General features: G+C 35.7%; 1 protein-coding gene across 1 annotated transcript in view; it reads right to left on the bottom strand.

Annotated features, from left to right (window-relative positions):
- Positions 1-25,118, bottom strand: part of CFAP47 (cilia and flagella associated protein 47) — a 390,193-nt gene that overhangs the window by 230,726 nt on the left and 134,349 nt on the right. The window contains exons 24-25 of the mRNA XM_066357757.1: positions 18,780-18,877; positions 12,700-12,925 (exon numbers count right to left, since the gene is read on the bottom strand). Coding sequence (XP_066213854.1) covers positions 12,700-12,925; positions 18,780-18,877 — 324 coding nt within the window. The remainder of the gene's footprint in view (positions 1-12,699; positions 12,926-18,779; positions 18,878-25,118) is intronic.

Here is a 25,118-nt window from a genome sequence, read left to right as displayed (position 1 = left end):
ATTACACTAAATGTAAACGGATTAAACTCACCAATAAAAAGGCACAGAGTAGCAGAATGGATTAAAAAAGAAAATCCAACTGTATGCTGCCTACAGGAAACTCATCTAAGTAACAAGGATAAAAACAAATTCAAAGTGAAAGGCTGGAAAACAATACTCCAAGCAAATAACATCCAAAAAAAAGCAGGTGTAGCAATACTCATATCAGATAATGCTGACTACAAGACAGGAAAAGTACTCAGAGACAAAAATGGCCATTTCATAATGGCTAAGGGGACACTGAATCAAGAAGACATAACAATTCTTAATATATATGCACCAATCCAAGGAGCACCAAAATATATAAGACAGCTACTTATTGATCTTAAAACAAAAACTGACAAAAACACAATCATACTTGGAGACCTCAATACACCACTGACGGCTCTAGATCGGTCATCCAAACAGAGAATCAACAAAGACATAGTGGCCTTAAACAAAACACTAGAGCACCTGGATATGATAGACATCTACAGGGCATTTCATCCCAAAGTGACTGAGTATACATTTTTCTCCAGTGTACATGGATCATTCTCAAGAATTGACCATATGTTGGGCCACAAAAACAACATCAGCAAATTCAGAAAAATTGAAGTTGTACCAAGCATATTTTCTGATCATAAAGCCTTGAAACTAGAATTCAACTGCAAAAAAGAGGAAAAAAATCCCACAAAAATGTGGAAACTAAACAACATACTTTTAAAAAATGAATGGGTCAAAGAAGAAATAAGTGCAGAGATCAAAAGATATATACAGACTAATGAAAATGACAATACGACATATCAGAATCTATGGGATGCAGCAAAAGCAGTGATAAGAGGGAAGTTCATATCACTTCAGGCATATATGAACAAACAAGAGAGAGCCCAAGTGAACCACTTAACTTCCCACCTTAAGGAACTAGAAAAAGAAGAACAAAGACAACCCAAAACCAGTCGAAGAAAGGAGATAATAAAAATCAGAGCAGAAATAAATGAATTAGAGAACAGAAAAACTATAGAAAAAATTAATAGAACAAGGAGCTGGTTCTTTGAAAAGATCAACAAAATTGACAAACCCTTGGCAAGACTTACCAAGGAAAAAAGAGAAAGAACTCATATAAACAAAATCCAAAATGAAAGAGGAGAAATCACCACGGACACCATAGATATACAAAGAATTATTGTAGAATACTATGAAAAACTTTATGGTACTAAATTCAACAACCTAGAAGAAATGGATAAATTCCTAGAACAATACAACCTTCCTAGACTGAGTCAAGAAGAAGCAGAAAGCCTAAACAGACCTATCAGTAGAGAAGAAATAGAAAAAACCATTAAAAACCTCCCCAAAAATAAAAGTCCAGGCCCTGATGGCTATACCAGCGAATTTTATCAAACATTCAAAGAAGACTTGGTTCCTATTCTACTCAAAGTCTTCCAAAAAATTGAAGAAGAAGCAATACTTCCAAACACATTTTACGAAGCCAACATAACCCTCATACCAAAACCAGGCAAGGATGGCACAAAAAAAGAAAACTACAGACCAATATCTCTAATGAATACAGATGCTAAAATACTAAACAAAATACTAGCAAATCGAATACAACAACATATTAAAAAAATAATACATCATGATCAAGTGGGATTCATCCCAGAATCTCAAGGATGGTTCAACATACGTAAAACGGTTAATGTAATACACCATATCAACAAAACAAAGAACAAAAACCACATGATCTTATCAATAGACGCAGAAAAGGCTTTCGATAAAATACAACACAATTTTATGTTTAAGACTCTCAACAAAATGGGTATAGAAGGAAAATATCTCAACATGATAAAGGCCATATATGATAAACCATCAGCTAACATCATATTAAATGGCACTAAACTGAAGGCTTTCCCCCTTAAATCAGGAACAAGACAGGGTTGTCCACTCTCTCCACTCTTATTTAATGTGGTACTAGAGGTTCTAGCCAGAGCAATCAGACAAGACAAAGAAATAAAAGGCATCCATATCGGAAAAGAAGAAGTAAAGGTATCACTTTTTGCAGATGATATGATACTATACATCGAAAACCCCAAAGAATCCACAAAAAGACTACTAGAAACAATAAGCCAATACAGTAAGGTCGCAGGATACAAAATTAACATACAGAAGTCAATAGCCTTTCTATATGCCAACAATGAAACAACTGAGAAGGAACTCAAAAGAACAATCCCCTTCACGATTGCAACAAAAAAAATAAAATACTTAGGAATAAACATAACAAAGAATGTAAAAGACTTATATAATGAAAACTATAAACCATTGTTAAGGGAAATCGAAAAAGATATAATGAGATGGAAGAATATACCTTGTTCTTGGCTAGGAAGAATAAATATAATCAAGATGGCTATATTACCCAAAGCAATATACAAATTTAATGCAATTCCCATCAAACTTCCAATGACATTTTTAAAAGAAATAGAGCAAAAAATCATCAGATTTATATGGAACTATAAAAAACCCCGAATAGCCAAAGCAATCCTAAAGAAAAAGAATGAAGCTGGGGGCATTTCAATACCTGACTTCAAACTCTATTATAGGGCCACGACAATCAAAACAGCATGGTATTGGCAGAAAAATAGACACTCAGACCAATGGAACAGAATAGAAAGTCCAGAAATAAAACCACATATATATAGTCAAATAATTTTTGATAAAGGGGCCAACAACACACAATGGAGAAAAGAAAGCCTCTTCAATAAATGGTGCTGGGAAAACTGGAAAGCCACATGCAAAAGAATGAAACTGGACTACAGTCTCTCCCCCTGTACAAAAATTAACTCAAAATGGATCAAAGATCTAAACATAAGACCTGAAACAATTAAGTACATAGAAGAAGACATAGGTACTCAACTCAGGGACCTGGGTTTTAAAGAGCATTTTATGAATTTGACTCCAATGGCAAGAGAAGTGAAGGCAAAAATTAATGAATGGGACTACATCAGACTAAGAAGTTTTTGCTCAGCAAGAGAAACTGATAACAAAATAAACAGAAAGCCAACTAAATGGGAAATGATTTTTTCAAACAACAGCTCAGATAAGGGCCTAATATCCAAAATATACAAAGAACTCATAAAACTCAACAACAAACAAACAAACAATCCAATAAAAAAATGGGAAGAGGATATGAATAGACACTTCTCCCAGGAAGAAATACAAATGGCCAACAGATATATGAAAAGATGCTCATCTTCTTTAGCTATTAGAGAAATGCAAATCAAAACGGCAATGAGATACCACCTCACACCTGTTCGATTAGCTGTTATTAGCAAGTCAGGTAACAGCAAATGTTGGAGAGGCTGTGGAGAAAAAGGAACCCTCATACACTGTTGGTGGGAATGTAAAGTAGTACAACCATTATGGAAGAAAGTATGGTGGTTCCTCAAAAAACTGAAAATAGAACTACCTTATGACCCAGCAATCCCTCTACTGGGTATATATCCCAAAAACTCAGAAACATTGATACGTAAAGACACATGCAGCCCCATGTTTATTGCAGCATTGTTCACAGTGGCCAGGACATGGAAACAACCAAAAAGCCCATCAATAGATGACTGGATAAAGAAGATGTGGCACATATACACTATGGAATACTACTCAGCCATAAGAAATGATGACATCGGAACATTTACAGCAAAATGGTGGGATCTTGATAACATGATACGAAGCGAAATAAGTAAATCAGAAAAAAACAGGAACTGTATTATTCCATACGTAGGTGGGACATAATAGTGAAACTAAGAGACATTTATAAGAGTGTGGTGGTTACGGGGGGGGAGGGGGGAATGGGAGAGGGATAGGGGGTGGGGAGGGGCACAAAGAAAACAAGATAGAAGGTGACAGAGGACAATCTGACTTTGGGTGGTGGGTATGCAACATAATTGAACGACAAGATAACCTGGACTTGTTATCTTTGAATATATGTATCCTGATTTATTGATGTCACCCCATTAAAAAAATAAAATTATATATAAAAAAAAAAAAAAAAAAAAAAAGAAAAGAATATATTACTTATAAAAATATGTAATTCAGAAAAGCCAAATGAAGAAAATTATAATTTAAAAATTAAAGCTTCTCATTATGAAAATTCATGATTACTAAAAATAAAAATAAATTTAATTGGTAAAGGGTTTCTATAAAAAGCATACAATGAGCCTCATACTTAATGAAAAATATTGAAAGGTTTTCTGCCTATTGTTGAGATGAAGACGTGGTTGTCTACTATCCAATATTTAACTGAAGAACCTAGCCAATGTAACATGGCAGAAAATAGAAAAAAAAGTGATTAGTTATAGATGATGTCTTTTTAGAAATATGAAAGTAATTTTACTGATAAATCAGAATTAGTAAGTTGCCTTAACATGGCAGTTAGGTAAATATCAGCACATGATAATCTATTATAGCATATAAAAACAAAAAACAAAAAAATTCCATTAATCATAACTTCAAAACATATTAAATACACAGAAATAAATCTGCCAAAACATGTGCAAGATCTTAATTGAAACCTATAGAGCACCAAAAAGATAAACTTCAAATGAACAAAGTAAAGGAATGTACAAGTTCTTTTTTTGATCAAGGACATAGTGCAAAGATACCATTTTTTTTCTAAATTTATCATAGAAAAAATTCAACTGCAATCAAAACAACAGCAAGGTGCCATTTTTAGTCAATATTTATAAGAGATTCTAATATTTACATAAAATGCAAATGTTGTAAATCACTAAGAAAAAACTGGAGAACAACAAACTTTTGTGTACTTGCACTACTAGATATCAAGAACTATAAAGTCACAAAGCCTACAACAATTTATTATTGAGGCAAAAGTATGCAAATTGATTGAAGGAATGTACTACTCAGATTCACAACTGCGTATATGAATACTTGACTTATGAAAAAGGAGACACCGTAGAGTGGAAAGAATATAGAAAGCGTAAACTTTTCCATCAATGGTATTCAGTCAATTGTTTATCCATATTTGAAGAAATAAGGAAAAATAAAATACACCTTAACATTTATCTCTCAATATACACAAAAGTAAATTGCAAGAGGACCAAATCAAACATAAAACACAAAACAACAGGCCCTGGCCGGTTGGCTCAGTGGTAGAGCGTCGGCCTGGCGTGCAAGGGGTCCCAGGTTCGATTCCCGGCCAGGGCACACAGGAGAAGTGCCCATCTGCTTTTCCACCCCTCACCCTCTCCTTCCTCTCTGTCTCTCTCTTCCCCTCCAGCAGCCAAGGCTCCATTGGAGCAAAGATGGCCCAGGTGCTGGGGATGGCTCCTTGGCCTCTGCCCCAGGCGCTAGAGTGGCTCTGGTCACGGCAGAGCGATGCCCCGGAGGGGCAGAGCATCGCCCCCTAGTGGGCAGAGCGTCGCCCCCTGGTGGGCGTGCCGCGTGGATCCCAGTCCAGTGCATGCAGGAGTCTGTCTCTCCCCATTTCCAGCTTCGGAAAAATACAAAAAAAAAAAAAAAAAAAAACCAACACAAAACAACAAAGCTGCTAGGAATACCAAAAGAAGTTAATTTTCATGTGTCAAGGAGTGAAAGATATTTAAAGAGCAGACAAAACCAATAACCACTAAAGTAAATAGTCAAAAATGAGACTATATTAACATTATGGGGAATATGTTTATAATGCATAAAACTAATATCAACCTCACATACAATATTCATAGAATTCCTCAAACTAAAAAAAGAGAGAATCCATTTTTTAATGGGGAAACCATTATAATACAGCATTTCCAAATGATCAAGAACATGTAAATTTTCCTAATACTAATAAGAGTAAAATGTCAACTCAAATCAGACTTACTAGAAAGAGATAATATTTAAAATAATGGCCATATTTAATATTTCTTACATGTAGAACAAATGGAAATTTCATGTACTACTTGTGGAAGTACAACCACCCTGGAGAACTATATAAAAATGCCTCTTAAAGGTGATTATATTTCTTTCTTATGATCCACCAATTTTACTATTACATATATGCCTTTCAGAAATATGTTTATCAAAAGGCACATACTAAAAAAATTATAATAGCATTGATTAGAATAGAAAAATCTGAGAACCAGTGAAATGTCTATTGACAGGAGAATGAATAAATTGTAGAATATTTATACAATGTGCAGTGGTCTGCAAACTCATTAGTAAACTGAGCCAAATATCAACAGTACAACGATTGAAATTTCTTTTGAGAGCCAAGTTTGTTTGTTTGTTTTTTTTGAGAGCCAAATTTTTTAAACTTAAACTATATAGGTAGGTACATTCCTTACCGAGGTAGCGCCCACACATGGTATTTTGTGGAAGAGACACACTCAAGGGGCCAAAGAGCCACATGTGGCTCACGAGCCAAAGTTTGCTAACCATGGGATAGTATATAGCATGAAAAATATATAAACTCCTAAATATAAATACATATATGAATCACATAAACATAATATTGAGCAAAAAAAAAAAAATCCAGACACATTCAAAAATGAAAACTGCATGATTATTATTATTATTATTATTTAGCAAGAGAGGGGAGAGAGAGAGGTACAGGCAGGGACAGACATACAGGAAGAGAGAGAGATGAGAAGCATCAAGTTGTACTTGGGGCACTTTAATTGTTCATTGATTACTTTCTTATTATGTGTCTTGACTGGAGGACTTCATTGATTACTTTCTCATTATGTGCCTTGACTGGGGGACTTCAGCTGGCCAGTGACCCCTTGCTCAAGCCAGTGACCGTGGGCTCAAGCCAGTGACCTTGGGCTTCAAGACAGCAACCTATGTGCTCAAGCCAGCGACCCCATGCTCAAGCTGGATGAGTCCATGTTCAAGCTGGCGACCTCAGGGTTTTGAACCTGGGACCTCAAAATCCCAGATTTATGTTCTATCCACTGTGCCACTGCCTGGTCAGGCATGATTATTCTTATATAAATGTCAAGTACCAACAAAACTAAACTTTGATGTTAGAATTCAGGTTGCCTCCTTGGAAGGTAGAAGGGGACACAAAAGGGAGGAGTATAGTGAGTAATTATAACCACTTTCCTTTTAACACTTTGTTTTGAACTAAAGATATGTTTTGTTTTTTGGTGTTTTTTTATTTTATTTTATTTTTTGTAACTTTGTTAGAAATCACTGGCAGTGTGAATAGGCAGGGTACCCAGAAATGGTGGTGACACTTTGTTTATATTATTAAATTTATCAATAAGCTTGCCAGCAGCTCGAAATTGCAGAAAGAAAAGCATGCTGCCTGACCAGGCGGTGGCACAGTAGATAAAGCATTGGACTGGGATGCAGAAGAACCCAGGTTCGAGACCCTGAGGTCGCCAGCTTGAGCACGGGCTCATCTGGGTTGAGCAAAAAGCTCATCAGCTTGGACCCAAGGTAGCTGGCTCAAGCAAGAGGTTACTCAGTCTGCTGAAGGCCCGCAGTCAAGGCACATATGAGAAAGCAATCAGTGAATAACTAAGGTGTTTCAATGAAAAACTGATGACTGATGCTTCTCATTCTCTCCATTCCTTTCTGTCTGACCCTATCTATCCCTCTGACTCTCTCTCTGTCTCTGTAAAAATAAATAAATAAATAAGAAAAGCATGCTATATATATTTGTTTAAATTTCAAAATTTCCTACATCAAGCTGGAAGAAAATCCTTCAAGAAAGAAGTATTATTAATGAAATAGCATTTAGGTAAGTGCTTAGAAACAATGGGTTTTAAAGTTACCTTCCACTGCCAAATAGAAGAGTTGGTAAACATGATTAATGAAATCAGAAATACATAACACTATTAACATAATCTTAATTAAATTTAATAAGAATAGCTAACATTTATTGAGTGCTTACTAGGCCCTAAGTTCTGTTCTAATATAATTTAAAGGCATTACCTCTTCTAACTATCACAGCAACCCTATAGGATAGGTATTATCATTCTCTCCTTTTTACAAATGAAGAAATGGAGGCATAGAAAGTGTTTTCCTTATTTTTTCATGCTCTCATTATATATGGTAGAACATTACTCTGATTAATTTGATTTTTGGTATGATTCCATATACTTATACAAAATGAGAGCTTCTAGGATGGAATGTTCAAATCCTGGCTCTGCTATACGTCAGCCGAGTGACCTTAGGAAAGTTTCTTAACTTCGTTATGCCTCAGGTTCTCATCAGTAAAATGGGAATAATGATAGTACCTAACTTACAAGGTAGTTATAAGCAATAAATTAATTATTACCCACAAAGCACATATAGTACATACATAGGAAAAGTCGAATATATATTAGTCATTATTAATAAAATATAATAAAATTATTTTTCAAGAAATAAGAGATATTATAAAGAAAGTTCAGGAGGGCATGAATTATTTGGCAGCAATAATGAAATCAATAAGAGAAATGGTGAGTCGTTAAGTTGGAACTATAAAAAGATAAATGGAAGAGTAAAACTGCAGAAAACTATGAGAAGGAAAGGCAACTTCCTGTACAGAATAATAAACCAAGCACATTTACTTATTTTTTCTTCCTCTCAAAATATACCTGAAATGTCAGAAAGATTGGAGAAAGGGAATAAACCTATAACAACACTGAAATTGGGACAAGGATCATTATTATACCAGAAACTTTGAAGAACAGCTATAAGACAGACAATGGATGGAATTGTATTGAAGAATGAATTAAAATGATGGACAGCATAGAAGTAGAATACAGAGGACAAGGAAGTCATTTTCCTAAAGAAACATAAGAAAGGTGGCAAGCTTAAAGTTGGCTTATACAGGGGAGGAAGTGACCTCTAACATGGTAATCAAGATGATTAATAAAAGAAGTACTGCCTGACCAGGCGGTGGCTCAGTGGATAGAGCGTTGGACTGGGATGCCGAGGACCCAGGTTCGAGACCCCGAGGTCGCCAGCTTGAGCGCGGGCTCATCTGGTTTGAGCAAAAGCTCACCAGCTTGGACCCAAGGTCACTGGCTCTAGCAAAAGGTTACTTGGTTTACTGAGGGCCCAGGGTCAAGGCATATATGAGAAAGCAATCAATGAACAGCTAAGGTGTTGCAACATGCAATGAAAAACTAATGATTGATGCTTCTCATCTCTCTGTTCCTGTCTGTCTGTCCCTGTCTAGCCCTCTCTCTGACTCTCTCTCTCTGTCTCTGTAAAAAAAATAAATAAAAATAAATAAAAGATAATAAAAGAAGTACTATCTTTGGAAGAGATATCTGGGAAGGCATCCATCCAGAACACAAAAATAGGGTATTATAAAATGAAAATACAGGAGAAAGGAAAGAAGGAAGAGGGGGATGAAAGAGAAAAGGAAAGAAAAAAATAAAGAATAACAGAGTTCTTAGAAAACAAAACTAAATACCACTTTAATTTTTCTATATAAGACTGAAAGAGAAAGTGAAGAAGATCTACAAGTATAAGAAAGAAAAATAGAAAAAGATGAAAAACAGAAGACATAATTGAGTGATATAAAGGATCAGTCATATAGGTCCACCATCATTCTAAAAGGAAATTAATAGAAAATATTCTAAAAGGAAATTAATAGAAAATAGATAAATAGTAGAAAAGAAGAGTTAAAAGATGAGTTTTCTAAGTGAAAGGGCCTACTGGACATTCCCATGATGAGAATTTATTTCAATAAATCACAGATTGGGAGATTAGTAGAGAAATAAAAAACATAAAATAATTCTGAGAGCATGAACACAGTGCTCACAAAATATGACATCAGTCTTATCAAAATCACTGCATGACTCCAGATGATGGAGTAATGCAGGAAACATGGAGGAGGGGGTTCAACTATTGGCAACAATACAAAACCTTGGAAACAGCCTAAGAGTCCAAAGATTCCTAATAAACTATTGGCACTGAATAACAGGTCCTACTTGAACAAAGTATCTTTATTCAAAGTTGTTGGCTGTGGGCAGCTTCCTACCCATGGCTTGAGAGGCCCTCATACTGCTCTAGAAATGCCTTTAGGCTGTTTCTCATTTATCACAATAGCAAGTACTCAACTCTGTCAGGAAACAACCAGAATGACAATGTAACTTAACTAGTGGAAATATAAAGTAAAATGCTTCCTAAAAAACCATCCAAAAGTATGAAATTTTATAAAGCTCATATTATTTTTGTGTATGTGATAGAGACACAGAGAGAAAGAGACAGAGGGACAGATAGGAACAGAGATACAGGAAGAGAGAGAGAGATAAGAAGCATCAATTTTTCGTTGTGGCACCTTAGTTGTTCACCGATTGCCTTCTCACATGTGCCTTGACTGGAGGGCTACAGCAGAGCCAGTGACCCCTTGCTCAAGCCAGCGACCTTGGGCTCAAGCTGGTGAGCCTTGCTCAAACCAGATGAGCCCACGCTCAAGCTGGTGACATCAGGGTTTCAAACCTGGATTCTCTCTCTGCTTCCCAGTCTGACACTCTATCCACTGTGCCACCACCTGGTCAGGCTAAACCTCATATTATTTAATGCAGTGATCCTACCCTCTGAGAACCTCCCTATTTAACATCCAGAAATGTCTGCTACCATTTATAAACAGGTATGTTCAATCTCAGCATTATTTATATTAAGAAAACATTGAAAAACCTTAACATTAATAATGGCCAACAATTGATGTAAATGAAAAAATAATAATAATGCATGAATGCGTTACATATTCTCCAACAAAACAGCAGTCATTATTATGGTAAAAATATAAAAAATTAAAATTGCAGACTCTATAAAAAACAACCAAAATAAAAATGCTTAATAACAAAACTTCTGGGAACTATCCAATGTGGAATAAAGAGATAAATGTACAGAACTGAAAACAATTAAGCACAGAATCCAAGTTTAAAAGAAAGAATAAATTCTAAAGAAAAAAATCAGCATCAGATAATTTAGAAAACAAATGGATAAATTAATCCAAAAACTTATCTTTTATATGAGACACAAAAATAATACCTATATTTAAGAAAAAGTAAAAATTATAAATGAAGGGACTATAAACACAAACAATACTAATAGTCATAGTAGCCACAAGAATTAAGGAATTTTAAATGCCCAGTAAATGATTTCCATTCAAATGAAATCTTTTGCTGTGTAGTAGTTTTTTGTTTGATATAGTGCCATTCATTTATTTTTGTTTTTACTTCCCTTGCCTTTGGGGTCAAATTATTAAAGTTCTCTCTAAGACTAAGGTCTGTAATTCTAGTACCTATGGAAACAACCAAAGTGTTCTTCAATAGACTGAATAAAGATGTGTACATATAGACAATAGAGTACTATTAATCCACAAGAAAGATGGAATCCTGCCATTTGTGGCAACATGGATGGATCTTAATACTATCATGGTAAGTGAAATGAGTCAGAAAAGGTCAAGAGTCATATGATTTCACTCACGTCTGGCATATTAATGTGAAAGCAACAAATGAACAAACAAACAGAAAAAACTAACAAAAATGAATAGACACAGACTACAGTATGGTGTTTATCAGAGGAAATAGGGATGGGAGTAGCGGAGGGTAAAAGGGGTCAAATATACGGTCATAGATTTAACATGGGTGGTGGCCGTACAATGCAATAGACAGATAATGTATTAATAGAACTGTGCACAAGAAACCTATATAATTTTAGTAACCAATGTCACTCCAATAAGTTTAATAAATAAATAAATAAATAAATAAATAAATAAATAACATTGGTAGCATGAAGAATATAAAGCATTGTTTATAATCATGCTTATCATAAAATGACAGTACTCATATGAATTTGACATCAATTTTCATAAAAGTGATATTCCAGTAAAATATACTTCCTTGGCTTCACAAAAAAACAAATCATGAAATTTACTCAAAATAGGTAAAATTTTCAGTGGAACAAACACCAAAGCAAAAAAACCTGAAGTTATAATAGAATAACTTCTCAAAAATTACTTGGAGTCAGATGACTTTGTGATCAAGCTGGTAAATTTTCAGGATATTTGCTGCATTCAATTTCTCTCACCATAGACAAAGATAAAATATTAGCAAATTTATTCTATTCTAAAATGAAGCTGATGTTGTCTTATTAATTTTCTAAAAAACTGAAAACAATTAATTTATAGGAAAACTATGGACTTAATGTAACCTAGCTCACTCCTAAATATAGATGAAAAAATTCTAATATAGCCTTTCCAGCTAAGAGATGAGTATTCACCCTATCGGTGCCAGCAAGTTACATCAGTGCTGAGAAAGGAGGTTTAAGAGCTCTGAGAACAACTACACCAGCAACATAACAACAACGGAGGTACCTAAATTCCTGTTCAGATTAACAAACGAAATCAAGTGATTGATGTAACCAATGCAGTTTAACTATTTTAGACATGTTGAGTAATAGAAACACACGAAAGAGTGAGGTAAATGTATTGTTAAAGAAGAGAGAGTGTCAAAGAAATTGATACTTTCTGTTCAGTAATACCCCTGTGTACCTGACTATAGATCTAGGGCTGCTATTTGATTTCTAGAGAAATGTAGGGTTTCCCTTTTTTGCAAGTTTAAAAAGGCTTTTCCTACACATAGTTTACCCTTTGTGTTTGACAAATGAGGAAACTGTGGTTCACAGATGATATTTGATTATATGATTCAAAGCAAGGAATTTAGAGAAACCCGCAGCTCTCACCTTCTTATACTCTCTGGAATAAAAAGGTAATGTGGGCCTTCAGGCCAGCCAAAGAGGGTGAACCAAATTTCAGTCGCTCTTACAACCTTCTGATAGAAGTTCTCTGTCATTTTTTCTTGTTCAGAAAGTAATTGGTTCTTTTTCTCATTTTCCATCGATTTATTTTCTTCTTTCTCTGATGTTTCATTTTTGTCCAAGTCCAAATTTTCAGGTGTTTCTTCTATTCCTAAAATTCACACATTCCTTTGTAAAAAGGGTTATTTGATCATAGAGCAAAATATTCCATTAGCTATTGCAATTTGTAGGCAGACGAATAGAGCTCATTCTACAAATTATTCTATGCAATCAAAGAAATTCTGATCCAATTTACTCTTATCTTAAAATAAAAAAGTACCAGTACATAGATTTTCAAATACCCGATAAAAATATTTTAAAAATAGAAAAATTTAAATTTAAAATGTTTAATTTTCTTCTTGCCATAATGCTATATAAAAACACTCCTCAAAGTGGAACTTTTCATTTTCAATTCCACATGTAAAATATTTTAACAGTTCTTTAGCTTAAATTGTTATAATTAAATCTTAGCTGAAAAACTTACAGAAACAAAATATTGGCTTCATATTCAAAGTGATTCTCTATCCAAGAGAAACACTTCAGTAAAAGAAAACATTTTGAATTCTTTTTTTTAAGCAAGAGACAGAGAGAGACAGGGACAGACAGACAGGAAGGGAGAGAAATGAGAAGCATCAACTCATAGTTGCAGAACTTATGTTGTTCATTGATTGCTTTTTCATATGTTCCTTGACCGAAGGTGGAGAGAGGGGCTCCTGCTGAGCCAGCAACCTTGGGCTCAAGCCAATGATTATGGAGTCAGGTCTGTGATCCCACGCTCAAGCCAGTGACCTCACGCTCAAGCTAGTGAGCCTGTGCTCAAGCTGGATGAGCCTGTGCTTAAACCGGCAACTTCAGGGTTTTGTACCTGGGCCCTCAGTGTCCCAGGTTGACACTCTGTCCACTGCATCACTGCCTGATCAGGCGAATTAATTCTTAAAAAAATTTCAAGAATATAAAATGATTTTATCATATTTAAAAAGTATCTGTCGCAGTGGATAAAGCGTCGACCTGGAAATGCTGAGGTCGCCGGTTCGAAACCCTGGGCTTGCCTGGTCAAGGCACATATGGGAGTTGATGCTTCCAGCTCCTCCCCCCTTCTCTCTCTCTCTGTCTCTCTCTCCTCTCTCTCCCTCTCTATCTGTCTCTCTTCCCTAAAAATGAATAAATAAAATTTAAAAAATAAAAAGTATCTGCCTTGTAAGGGCACAACTCATTTAAAAACCTCATAATATTTCATTTGGTTTGGTCCATTCCCAAAAATGAAAAATTTTCAATACTACCCATATCAAGACAAAGGAATATTTGAATAGTTAACTGTAAATAATATTGTTAAATTCACATATTTTTCTGTGTTCATTTTTTTCTAGGATAGGCAATGTTAAATCCCACTTGGTAACTAGAAGACAAACCCCTAGCTTGATAGTTCCCAAACTGTGGACAGAGGGTAGCTGGGATGTCACAGCAAATTCACAAGGCTTCAGAAGGATATTTAACATTTGAGTTAAATATCACTACAACAACTCTTGGCTATCACATGAATCACCACTCTTAGGTTTGTGGACCAAACCATTTTTAAATGGAACTGCTTAGTACATCTTTTGCTCTAGGTGAAAATTACTGAAATACTAAGCATACTGTGAACCAAAAACTTTAGAAATCTCTGCATTAGATAGATCACTGGAGAGAGAGAGCTCATAAAGCAGATGACCCATTTAAAACTAATGGCAAACTCAAAATTTTCTTCTGGTATTTCTTATTATCTGAAAAAAAAAAAGCTTTTAATTAAATAATATGAAACAGATCATGTTTATAGACTGGGTTTGAGTGGTACACTATATATTTGCCACATACCAATAAAGAATCTCTTCGCAAGACTAGCCTCATTAAATTTAGGCGGAGCAGAAGAGGATAATCCAACTCTTTTATAGGGAAGTGAAGGACTGTATCTACTCTTCACAGGTTCGGGATCCGTTTCTGCAAATGATACATTGCATCATAGTAAGTAAAGCAAGCATTTATAAATTTACTATTGAATTTAATTTCAAATTACTAAACCTGAATTTCATAATTTCATATATAAAATACATATAATATATGTGTGTATATAGCTATATCTGTATATATAGATATCTATATTTATAAATACACACATATACATATATATCATAAATATGAATATATACACAGAGTACAAAATAAAAGGAAAAAGCATAAATATTCATTATACATAAAATGTCAAATAAGAAAAAAAATAACATAAAGGGTGTCTGAATCAAATGAACTTTGATATGGCAATTGTGGTATATCAAAATTTCTGGAGAATAAACAATGTTCAAATTTAGCATAAACTGAAATATGTAAAACATTTTAAATCTTTTAACTAAAAGTTTTGAAATTATTATATATGGTGCTGAAAAACAAATATAAAAAAAATGTATCACAAACAAAAGACATTTCTTCCTGGTAATTTTTCTGAAATGACATCACTGTTTGGTGAGTAGCTGACAACATTTTGCACAGCTTTCAATGTCTAGTTCACTTAGAGTTGCTGTATATACACTAGAGTTTGTCACTATAGTTATCTGAACCCAACTAAATGCAGTGCTGACAAAGAGAGAGCCGTAGATGTGACTTAGGGCAGGTTATCTATTATGATGTATGTATATACATTCATATGTATGTATTACGCATGTACGTATTTATCTATCACTGTCCATCCATTCATCCACATGTGTGCATGTATGTGTGTATGTAGATATACATATATTCATAATGTAATTCTGTCAGAAGAGCATGGCTTCTACACTTACAAAGATCTAATTTGAAAGCTTGGCACTACAACTCTTGAGCTGTTGAACTATGGGTATATTATCCAAGTTCTCTGTAATAAATGTTTTTTTTTTCCATAAAATGAAGCCAAGGGTTCTGAGCTCATGAATCTTTTGTGAGAATTACTTTATGAGCAATAACACATATAAATATGCTAGTATATACTAAGTTTCTTCTACTCTTTCAGTATTAAGCCATCATAATTTGCCAGAGAACCGTATCTAGTAGATGTGTATAACTCCAGAATACTACACCACCAAAGCTTCATAAAAGTGAGCCTTGGGGAATTCAAGGACAGAATGAATCACTGCATGTGCATTAGGAAGTTATCTTTTCAACTTACCAACTTACTTATAAAAAGTGCCTAGTTGGGTACAAACCCACATCTGAATCCTTCAAATTAAGTTAGTGATTAATATAATAGTTTTTATTTAGCATTTTAGCTATAACAAGCAAATCATACTGTTTTACTTTTAGATATACTTAATATATTTTAAGATTTCACCTTTACTGTATATAACATACTCCAAAGCACAATAACTATTAAGTGTAGGCTCTGAGGTCTCACAAATTTGGTTAGTATTCCCTAGAGCAAGTTGCTCAACCTTAATTTGTAAAGTGAGATTAACAAGAGTATCTAACTCAGAACTGTTGAAAGGAGTAAGTGAAATAAACATAGGCACTTAGCAGAGCACTGTATGCCTGGAAAGTACTAAATATATATTATAAATTATTACTATGAATATTTATACAGGTACTTTAGGAAGCATGATGTCTTTCTATAGTAATAATTATGCCTTCTTTTCAACCCATATACTTCGTACTCATTCATCCTCCAAAGGAGGATTCATTTTCTTTCTTTTAAAGAGATAGCAATATCTTGTATAGTAATTCCCCATTATTTTGGGGGAGAATATTGTGAGAAATATGAAAGAGTAATAAAGCAATGAAAATAATAAGAGTTACAATAGCAATAGTAATGAAATGATGATGATAATAGCAGTACTACTTTCCAGGTATTTACAGTCTATGAATCCTCAGAAAAGCTTTCTGAAATAGATAAGTACATACTGTTAATACCCTGCTACACCCTCACCATGAGCATTTTGTTCAATAACAGATGTTTGAAGATCTGAGACTTAAAGATAAAATCACATGGCAAATTGGTGAGGTTAACATACAAAATAGAATTTCTACCCAGGTTCTACGATTCTTCATCCATTGCTCCTTCTATGGTGTCTTATCTGAAATCTCCAGCCCACCCTGTCCAGTATATTAGAAAAATACTTTAAAAAAAAAATCAGGATTAGCCAGAGAGAGAAAACAGTCAACAGTATAAAGTGCTGCTGAGGAGTGAAGGTGCAGCAGTACAATGGAGAACACTTGCTTCCTCACCCCTGACACTTCCTTCCTGTTAAAGGAAGCTGAGAGAGTAAAAGCCTACTTTCCTTTGCTAGTTCTCTCCCTCTCCCTGAGAAACTGAGTGCTTCATCTGACTGTTAAGTTTGGAAAGACTTAATCAACCATGCACCGCCTGAATTCACCCTCTTTTCTTTTTAGGAATGAGCCAGTCCACTGAGAAAATATTGTCTCCTTCCCTCCCAGTTGTCACCCTGCACACCCCCCTCCCGAAGTAACTAAAAGGGAGGCTGAAGTTGAAGAGCAACAGTAAGTTGATCAAGCAAAGGTCCCTAGATAGAAGGGTTCAGATCAAGCAACAGCTTAAGTAAGAACAGTCTTGCCTCCCAGCTTTGTGATAAGAGATAATGGGTTCCAATGCATACATGGTATGTGGAAGTTCAGGGTATTCATGCGTGATGGTATCGATTTCTTCTATAAAGTCAGAGAAAGGTCATCCCCTACAACTGATGCAGAACAGGCTTGAACAGTTCCACAGGAGTGGAAAACATTTGAAAAAGCAGGTGGAGAATATGACAAAATATGTTAAAAATACAGAAAAGATCTCCAGCTTGTGACTGAAACTTAAGGCCTTGACAATCTATATATACAGGGAATTTTTCCCTTTCTCCACCCATTCTCCTCCCGTGAGATTTACTCTAACCACCATCATCCTCTTCTGTGCCTTATATTGCACATCTCTCCCTGCTCAGCAGCTTCTCCTGATTGTTCTTACCTTTTCTCACCAGTTCCCCTGCAGCAACTCCCAGAGTCTACTGACCATTCGCTTTCTCTTGCATCCCAACAATTGCTCCCTTTCTAAATCACTGATACTCAAAAGAGCACTGACATTTCCCATTGTAAGAGAATAAAGGGCATAGTAGTGTGGCTCTGCCCTTCCACTACATTGCCCACCGTATTCTCCCATTTTTAATGTTATCCCTTGTCTCAATCATCCTGCTCAAGATCATTATTCGTCACATTCTACACAAATGTCATCCCTTCTATAAAGTCATCCCAGACCCCCAATATCTGCGTTAACCTCACTGCACCACCCCCGGCATTCCCAATACTTCAATTCACTCATATGCAGAGCTCTTAATTCCATCCTGTTTGTATTAATTTGTTTATGTGCCCTCCCCAGATTTCTCAACTTTTGGAATTAAGAGACACTGCATTATTCTACTCTCTATACTAAACATGCTCCCAGGAAGCTTAATAAATGTTAATTATTTATTTATTTATTTTTTAGAGAGAGAGGGACAAACAAGAACAGAGAGGAACGCAGAGAGATGAGAAGCATCAATTCATAGTTGTGGCACCTCAGTTGTTCACTGATTGCTTTCTCCTATGTGCCTTGACCAGGGGGCTCCAGCAGAGTGAATGACCCCTTCCTCAAGCCAGAGACCTTGGGTTCAGGCCAGCGAACTTGGGCTTCAAGCCAGTGACCTTTGGGCTCAAGCCAGTGACCATGGGATCATATCTATGATCCCTGCACTCAAGTCAGTGACCCTGCACTCAAGCCGAATGAGCCCACACTCAAGCCAAATGAGCCTTGCTCAAGCTGGTGAACTACAGGTTTTGAACCTGGGTCCTCAGCATCCCATGCCAATGCTCTATCCACTGCATCACTGCCCAGTAAAGCAGTATCTGTTCATTGTTAAGGTTACTTTACTTCTAGATGTCAGCCTTAGATAACAAGAATACATACAGTTATAATTAGGTCATATGCAACTTACCATTCCTTATAACAATTTTTTCCGTGTAATTAACTGCCATAAATGGATAATAAGAAAGAATACAATTCTCTACTGTTGCAGTAACTGGAAGTAAAAACCTAAAAATAAAAATATTGAATTTCAATAACATAAAACTTTCAGATCAGTAAGAACAATAAAGTATTTTTCTAAGTGTCCTGGATGCCTCTAAGAGTCAAGACATGAATTAGTCATCATTTTTCTCTCCATCTACTTTGTTTTTCTTAACCTCCTACTATATCTACTTTAATGATTTAAGAGTATTTACTTTTAAACTTCTAATAGAAATAGTAAATTTCACTGTGAAGTGTGCTCTAGAACACAGCTTGTCATTATTCAGGTTCATAACCAAATTCAAGAAATTTTAGAGTTGCAGCAGCCTAACAGTTAATTCACACACCTTCTTCTTGTTCTTCTTCTTCTTCTTCTTCTTTTAGAGATAGGGACAGACAGACAGATAGACAGGGGCAGATAGAGATGAGAAACATCAACTCATAGTTGGGGCATCTCAGTTGTTCATCGATTGCTTTCTCGTACATGCTTTGACTGGGCGGTTCTAGCCAAGCCAGTGACCCCTTGCTTAAGCCAGTGACCTTAGATTTCAAGCCAACAACCCTCGGGCTCAAGATTGTGACCATGGGGTCATGATCCCACAGTCAAGCTGGCAATCCCACACTCAAGCTGGTGACCTAGGGCCCTGGTCGGCAAACTGTGGCTCGCGAGCCACATGCGGCTCTTTGGCCCCTTGAGTGTGGCTCTTCCACACAATACCACGTGCAGGCGCTACCTCCATAAGGAATGTACCTACATATATAATTTAAGTTTAAAAAATTTGGCTCTCAAAAGAAACTTCAATCGTTGTACTGCTGATATTTGGCTCTGTTGACTAATGAGTTTGCCAACCACTGATAGGGTTTCGAACGTAGGACCTCAGCATCCCAGGTGAATACTTTATTCAGTGTCACTGCCTGGTCAGGCACATACCTTCTTCTATAGTACCCCTGATAAATGGTATCTAGCCTCAGATGACACTAGTAGGGAGACACTACCAGGGTGACACTCATGACTCAGAACAAACCCATTTTCTATCTGGAGAGCTGTAGCTCGAGACATTCTTTTCAGAGCAACACGGAACTGAATCTAAAATCTAATCCCCATTATATTCCTTCAAAATTTAAACATAGTATATCTTCTCAAAGGTTTCTTTTCTTCAGATTTTCAACATTCAAAAGGGTCAAGAATTCTTTCTACTGCAAAGTCTCCAAATATTTCACAAACCTAAAAAAAGTTTAACATGAAGTTTTGTTTCCTGTTTTCCTCCTTTAACAATGTCTGATAACTTAAAACAATACTGCAAAAGTTATTAAACCCACAGAGACTACTATTACCCTCTACTACCTGCACTCTGTATTATGCAAGTGTTGTGAAAGTGCCTTATTATTTTTACCAGACACAAAACAGTCTTAGGTTATATTATGCCTGTCTAACTTATGTGACAAATCTGTCCTTGCCTAACTGATATACTGTTGTTATATTGCCTTACTTGTTTCAGTTCTGCATTACAGTATTATATCAAGATAATTTTAGTCTTGAATCTGCCATGTACACAAAAACACACACACACACACATGTAACACACAGCATCTACTTTTCTCCACATCCAACCAGCCATTACTGCCTTCCTACTATTTGATCATTCTCCATAGTACTGGATTCTACAAATGAGGCTACTACATGCTAGAGAAGTTAAACCAACAAAAAAATCTAACTTAGGAAAGAAGAAGTCAAGTAAGAGTATTTTAGGTTTACAGCAGAGGATAATCAATAAAATGCAAATTATATTTTTACAAACCATAATCTGATACTGAATGGTATGGAGGCCACATATAATTCATATAATTCATCAAATAAGGTGTGGAAAGTATTATCATTCATTTCTGATCATTAGCTGGTGAATAATTAATACTTTAATTACACATCTCTAATTCTTTTGCCATCAATAGTGAAGATTAAGAGACTCTTCTGCCTGTCATCTCAAATCACTTCAGGGATAAAATTTTGAAGCTTCATGTTAAATCTATCTGATAAATGGTCCAGTAATTACAGTATTTTATCATTCTCCAACAGTGTATTAAGTACAGTGATGGCCTGTCAACAATATGTCAAACACCATGAAAAATATTAAGATCTTATTTATACCTTTCTCATCTTAACTAAGGTTCTTCTAGCTAGCTGTACTATTTATAAGCAGATCTTACATTCTAAAAGCAGCGCCACTGAACCTGGTTTGAACTCACAGAGTTGAACTGAGCAATAGGCAGGGCTGCAGGGGATGGAGTTGGAAGCCTGTCCCTTAAGCCTTAATATGCTTGTCTGTCTTAACCTTTCTCCATAAGCCAGCTAAAAAATTATAAAATTATATACTGGGAAAACTGGCAGCGGCTATGAAGAGTTAAAGAAAAGCTTTTAGCTAACAACTACTTTGGATTAATGCTCTAGAGCAGTGTATTTCAACTGCTGGTCTGTAGACCAGTTCACCAGAAATTCCATGCCGGTCCCCAAAAGAGTTAACCATCCTGATGATGTGTGAAGTTTACAAACCGAATGGTATTAGTCAAATTCGCTTATACTCGGTGTGATTTTTGCCTTAGAAGTCCCCAAAATAATTTTATTTTCACCTGTCCCCAAATATAAAAAGGTTGAAAACCACTGCTCTAGATTTCTATTTACAGAACTGAATAAAGTGAGAAATAGGAGGAGAAGAAAATATCTGGGTCAGCCCTTTGAAATTGCTTTTCACTGTAAAAGCCACCAGTAATGCCATCACAAAAAAACCAAGTGCTTATTGCTATCTATACAGTATTTAAATAAAGACTTACAAATAATGGAATGACAGTATTTGCTTTAGAAGAATTTATTACACAAAACAAATATCCTTGGGCAACCTTTCCAAAGCAGCTGATCCACACCTATTCACAATGTTTCTCAATTCAAAAATTGCTAGCAAAGTAATTCACATGTAACTTTATTTACACAAAAAAGGGTTAACTGATGTTTATATAAATACTGAATGCTTACTATATGTTGCACTTTTACGTTAATTGGGCCAATGAATGGAATGTAATCTAGTGCTGTAATGTATATTTATAACAATTGAGGTCAAAGAAGATGTAGCCATCCCTTCCTGTCTTTCTGCCCCTATTTGTCCCACTCTCTGTCTCTCTCTGTCTCTGCCACACACACACACACACACACACACACACACACACACACACACACACACACAAAAGATGTGGCCAAACAAAAAATTCTCTATCACAGTTGAGGACATCGAATGTCATTTTTTTTTTCAGCAATAAAGTTACAGACTTTTATTTTAAATAGAGCAAAACAGATTGAAAATATTCCTGATGATACTGTGATTCTCACCTAACTGTTTTTCAATAATCGTTGGTGAGTGGAGGGAAAAAGAGTAAAGTTACAGCTGCTCTTCTGGGCATTGCGATAACCCACAATATGTTAAATGCAACCCATCAAGACACTTATTTATGAACATTAATAGTTCTGGCAAGTATGTGCTATTAACAAATTTAGTGACCTTGAAAACACTTTAGGTTTGATCTAAATGTGTATAAGTTCATGGAAGTATGTTTCACATGTGAATGTACTTCATTGATTGATATACAGCAAAGTAAGGTAAGAGCAGAGAATTCTTCTTTAGACACATGAATGATCAATGGATAGTCATCAACTCCAGAAATGTATGTCCATTTAGCAATATCTCAAATATATATAAATTCTTTTTACCAGAAACATCTCATTTTCAGTCTGCCCAACAACCTGGAAATAATTCTGTTATCGATATAAACTATTTTTTAAGTCTCCAAATCTCTCTTTAGGGGCTCTTTGCACAATTTTAAATCACTAATGTCAGTTAATATATATCAATATCTACTGCTCACAAAACATACAGGATCACGGAATGTGCAGATACTCCAGTACTTTCAGCCTTCTATATAGTGCATTTTCATCAATGAAATAAAAGTGGTTTTGCATCTCATTCACATAATTGAACAACTTTCTTTGACTTGTCATTAGCTTTTCTGATGTTGTTTAATAAAAAAGAATCAAACGCTTTTTTTATTGCTTCATATTCATTTTGAAATATCCCCTAATTTTTGTGAGCAGTGTATTTTATTTTTGATTCAGTGTTCTTGTGGGGAAATATTATAGTTGTTAACATGGTTAACAGGAAGAAAATGTGCCACCCGACTGCATGGGCAAGGAACTTTTAGGAGCTCTGTGAGGAGCAGCAGTTAGGCTGCTGCTCACACCCACTCAGGGAGAGGAAAGGGCGAGGCACTGCAACTTCCTCAAGGGAAAAATCTGTCAGCGGGGCAGAAGCTCTCTAACCACTGGCTTCAAAGATTGGGGGTGAAGAGAACAAAAAGTAGGAAAAGAGAGAAACCACATCACCGATGGCTAACTTTCTTTTCGGCAACCTGGTGTTAAAAGCACTATGATTTTAATAATCCCAGAAGACGTGGTAAATATTATCTTGGCATTCCATTTCTAGGCTTTTTCAGTTTCTATACAAATTTTAAACACCCTCATTTTGCTACAAGTGAATAATGATCAAATCATGAATATTATCTTGTGTACAATTTATTATAATACACTGGTATCCTATATTTTGGTTAAATATATATAAATATTGTACTGTACAATAGAGACTGCGCTGTAATCCTGTGACTTGGTTGAACAGATCTACTATGAAATTACTGTTCTTCATAGAATGAAGATACCATTACAAACAGCTTTTCACGGACTAGGTCAAGGAATAAGGAACAGATGCTTATGACAGAACAAAGCATGGCTCCTTAACAATTCTGCTCCTCCCACTGCCTATTCTCTCTACACACACAAGATCAAGAAAGGTGGAAAAACACCTTGTGTTATGCACCCCCATGTTCATCACAGCGTTATTCACAGTGGCCAAGACATGAAAACAACCGAAGTGTCTCTCAAAAGAATACTGGATAAAGAGGTACATATATATGATACAATGGAATACTACTCAGCCATAAGAAATGATGACCAAGCGACATTTATAACAACATGGATGGACCTTAAAAACACTATTCTGAGTGAAATAAATCAGAAAAAGCTAAGAACTATATGATGTCACACACAGGATATAAAACTGAGATTCATGGCCATAGACAAAAGTGAAGTGGTTACAAGGGGGAGGTACATGTACAGATGTGGGGGAAGGATGGGGGACAGGTACAAAGAAGGACAAATATAAGGTGACAGAAAATGATTTGACTTTGGGTGATGGGTATACAACATAATCAACAGTCCAAATGCTATAGAAACATTTACCTGAAGCCTATGTGCTCTTATGGATCAATGTCACCAAGTTAAATTTAATTTTTTTTTTAAAGATTTTATTTATTCATTATAGAGAGGGGAGAGAGAGAGAGAGAGAGAAGGAGGGAGGAGCAGAAAGCATCAACTCCCATATGTGCCTTGACCAGACAAGCCCAGGGTTTTGAACCGGCAACCTCAGCATTTCCAGGTTGACTCTTTATCCACTGCGCCACCACAGGTCAGGCAAATTTAATTTTCTAAATAAACTTTTAAAAAAAGTTTGAGAATTCCAAAGGGGGAAAAATACCTTCTTTTCTGTATAACCCAGCCTCTCAAAACATGACAGATGTTTTGGGAAATATTCCATTACTGTATTATGATCGATTAGATGATTATTAAATACACGCGAGATTTCCCATGCCTGCCTTTCATCAGCCACAGTGCTAAAATTCTAAATGGCTCATTGGCAGGAGGTTTGTGATAAAACTGGAGTTTCCAAAATATGAACATGTCCTAAATATTGCTCTTCTTGACCCCTAAGGGGAGAGGAGCTTTGAATACCTCAAAAGTTGCTTCTAGCTATGTGGCAGTGTCCCGTATACGTTCTTGACTCACTTTACATACGTACTTTCATATATTCCAGAAAGACACATAAAGAGCAGATAATGATATTTTTTTATAATTTTTATTTATTTATTTATTCATTTTAGAGGGGGGTGAGAGAGAGAAAGAGAGAGAGAGAGAGAAGGAGGAGGAGCAGGAAGCATCAACTCCCATATGTGCCTTGACCAGGCAAGCCAGGGTTTTGAACCGGCAACCTCAGTGTTTCCAGGTTGACGCCTTATCCACTGCGCCACCACAGGTCAGGCAGATAATGATATTAATTTAAACTAGACTTACTAAGGTCATGTTGCCAACCTGAACACATTAGCACTCCATGCAGTTGGA

Source organism: Saccopteryx leptura, chromosome X (genome assembly GCF_036850995.1).
Source record: "Saccopteryx leptura isolate mSacLep1 chromosome X, mSacLep1_pri_phased_curated, whole genome shotgun sequence".
NCBI classification, from domain to species: Eukaryota; Metazoa; Chordata; class Mammalia; order Chiroptera; family Emballonuridae; genus Saccopteryx; species Saccopteryx leptura.
Note: the sequence above shows the minus strand (reverse complement) of the source record. Positions and strands in the feature narration are given on the sequence as shown.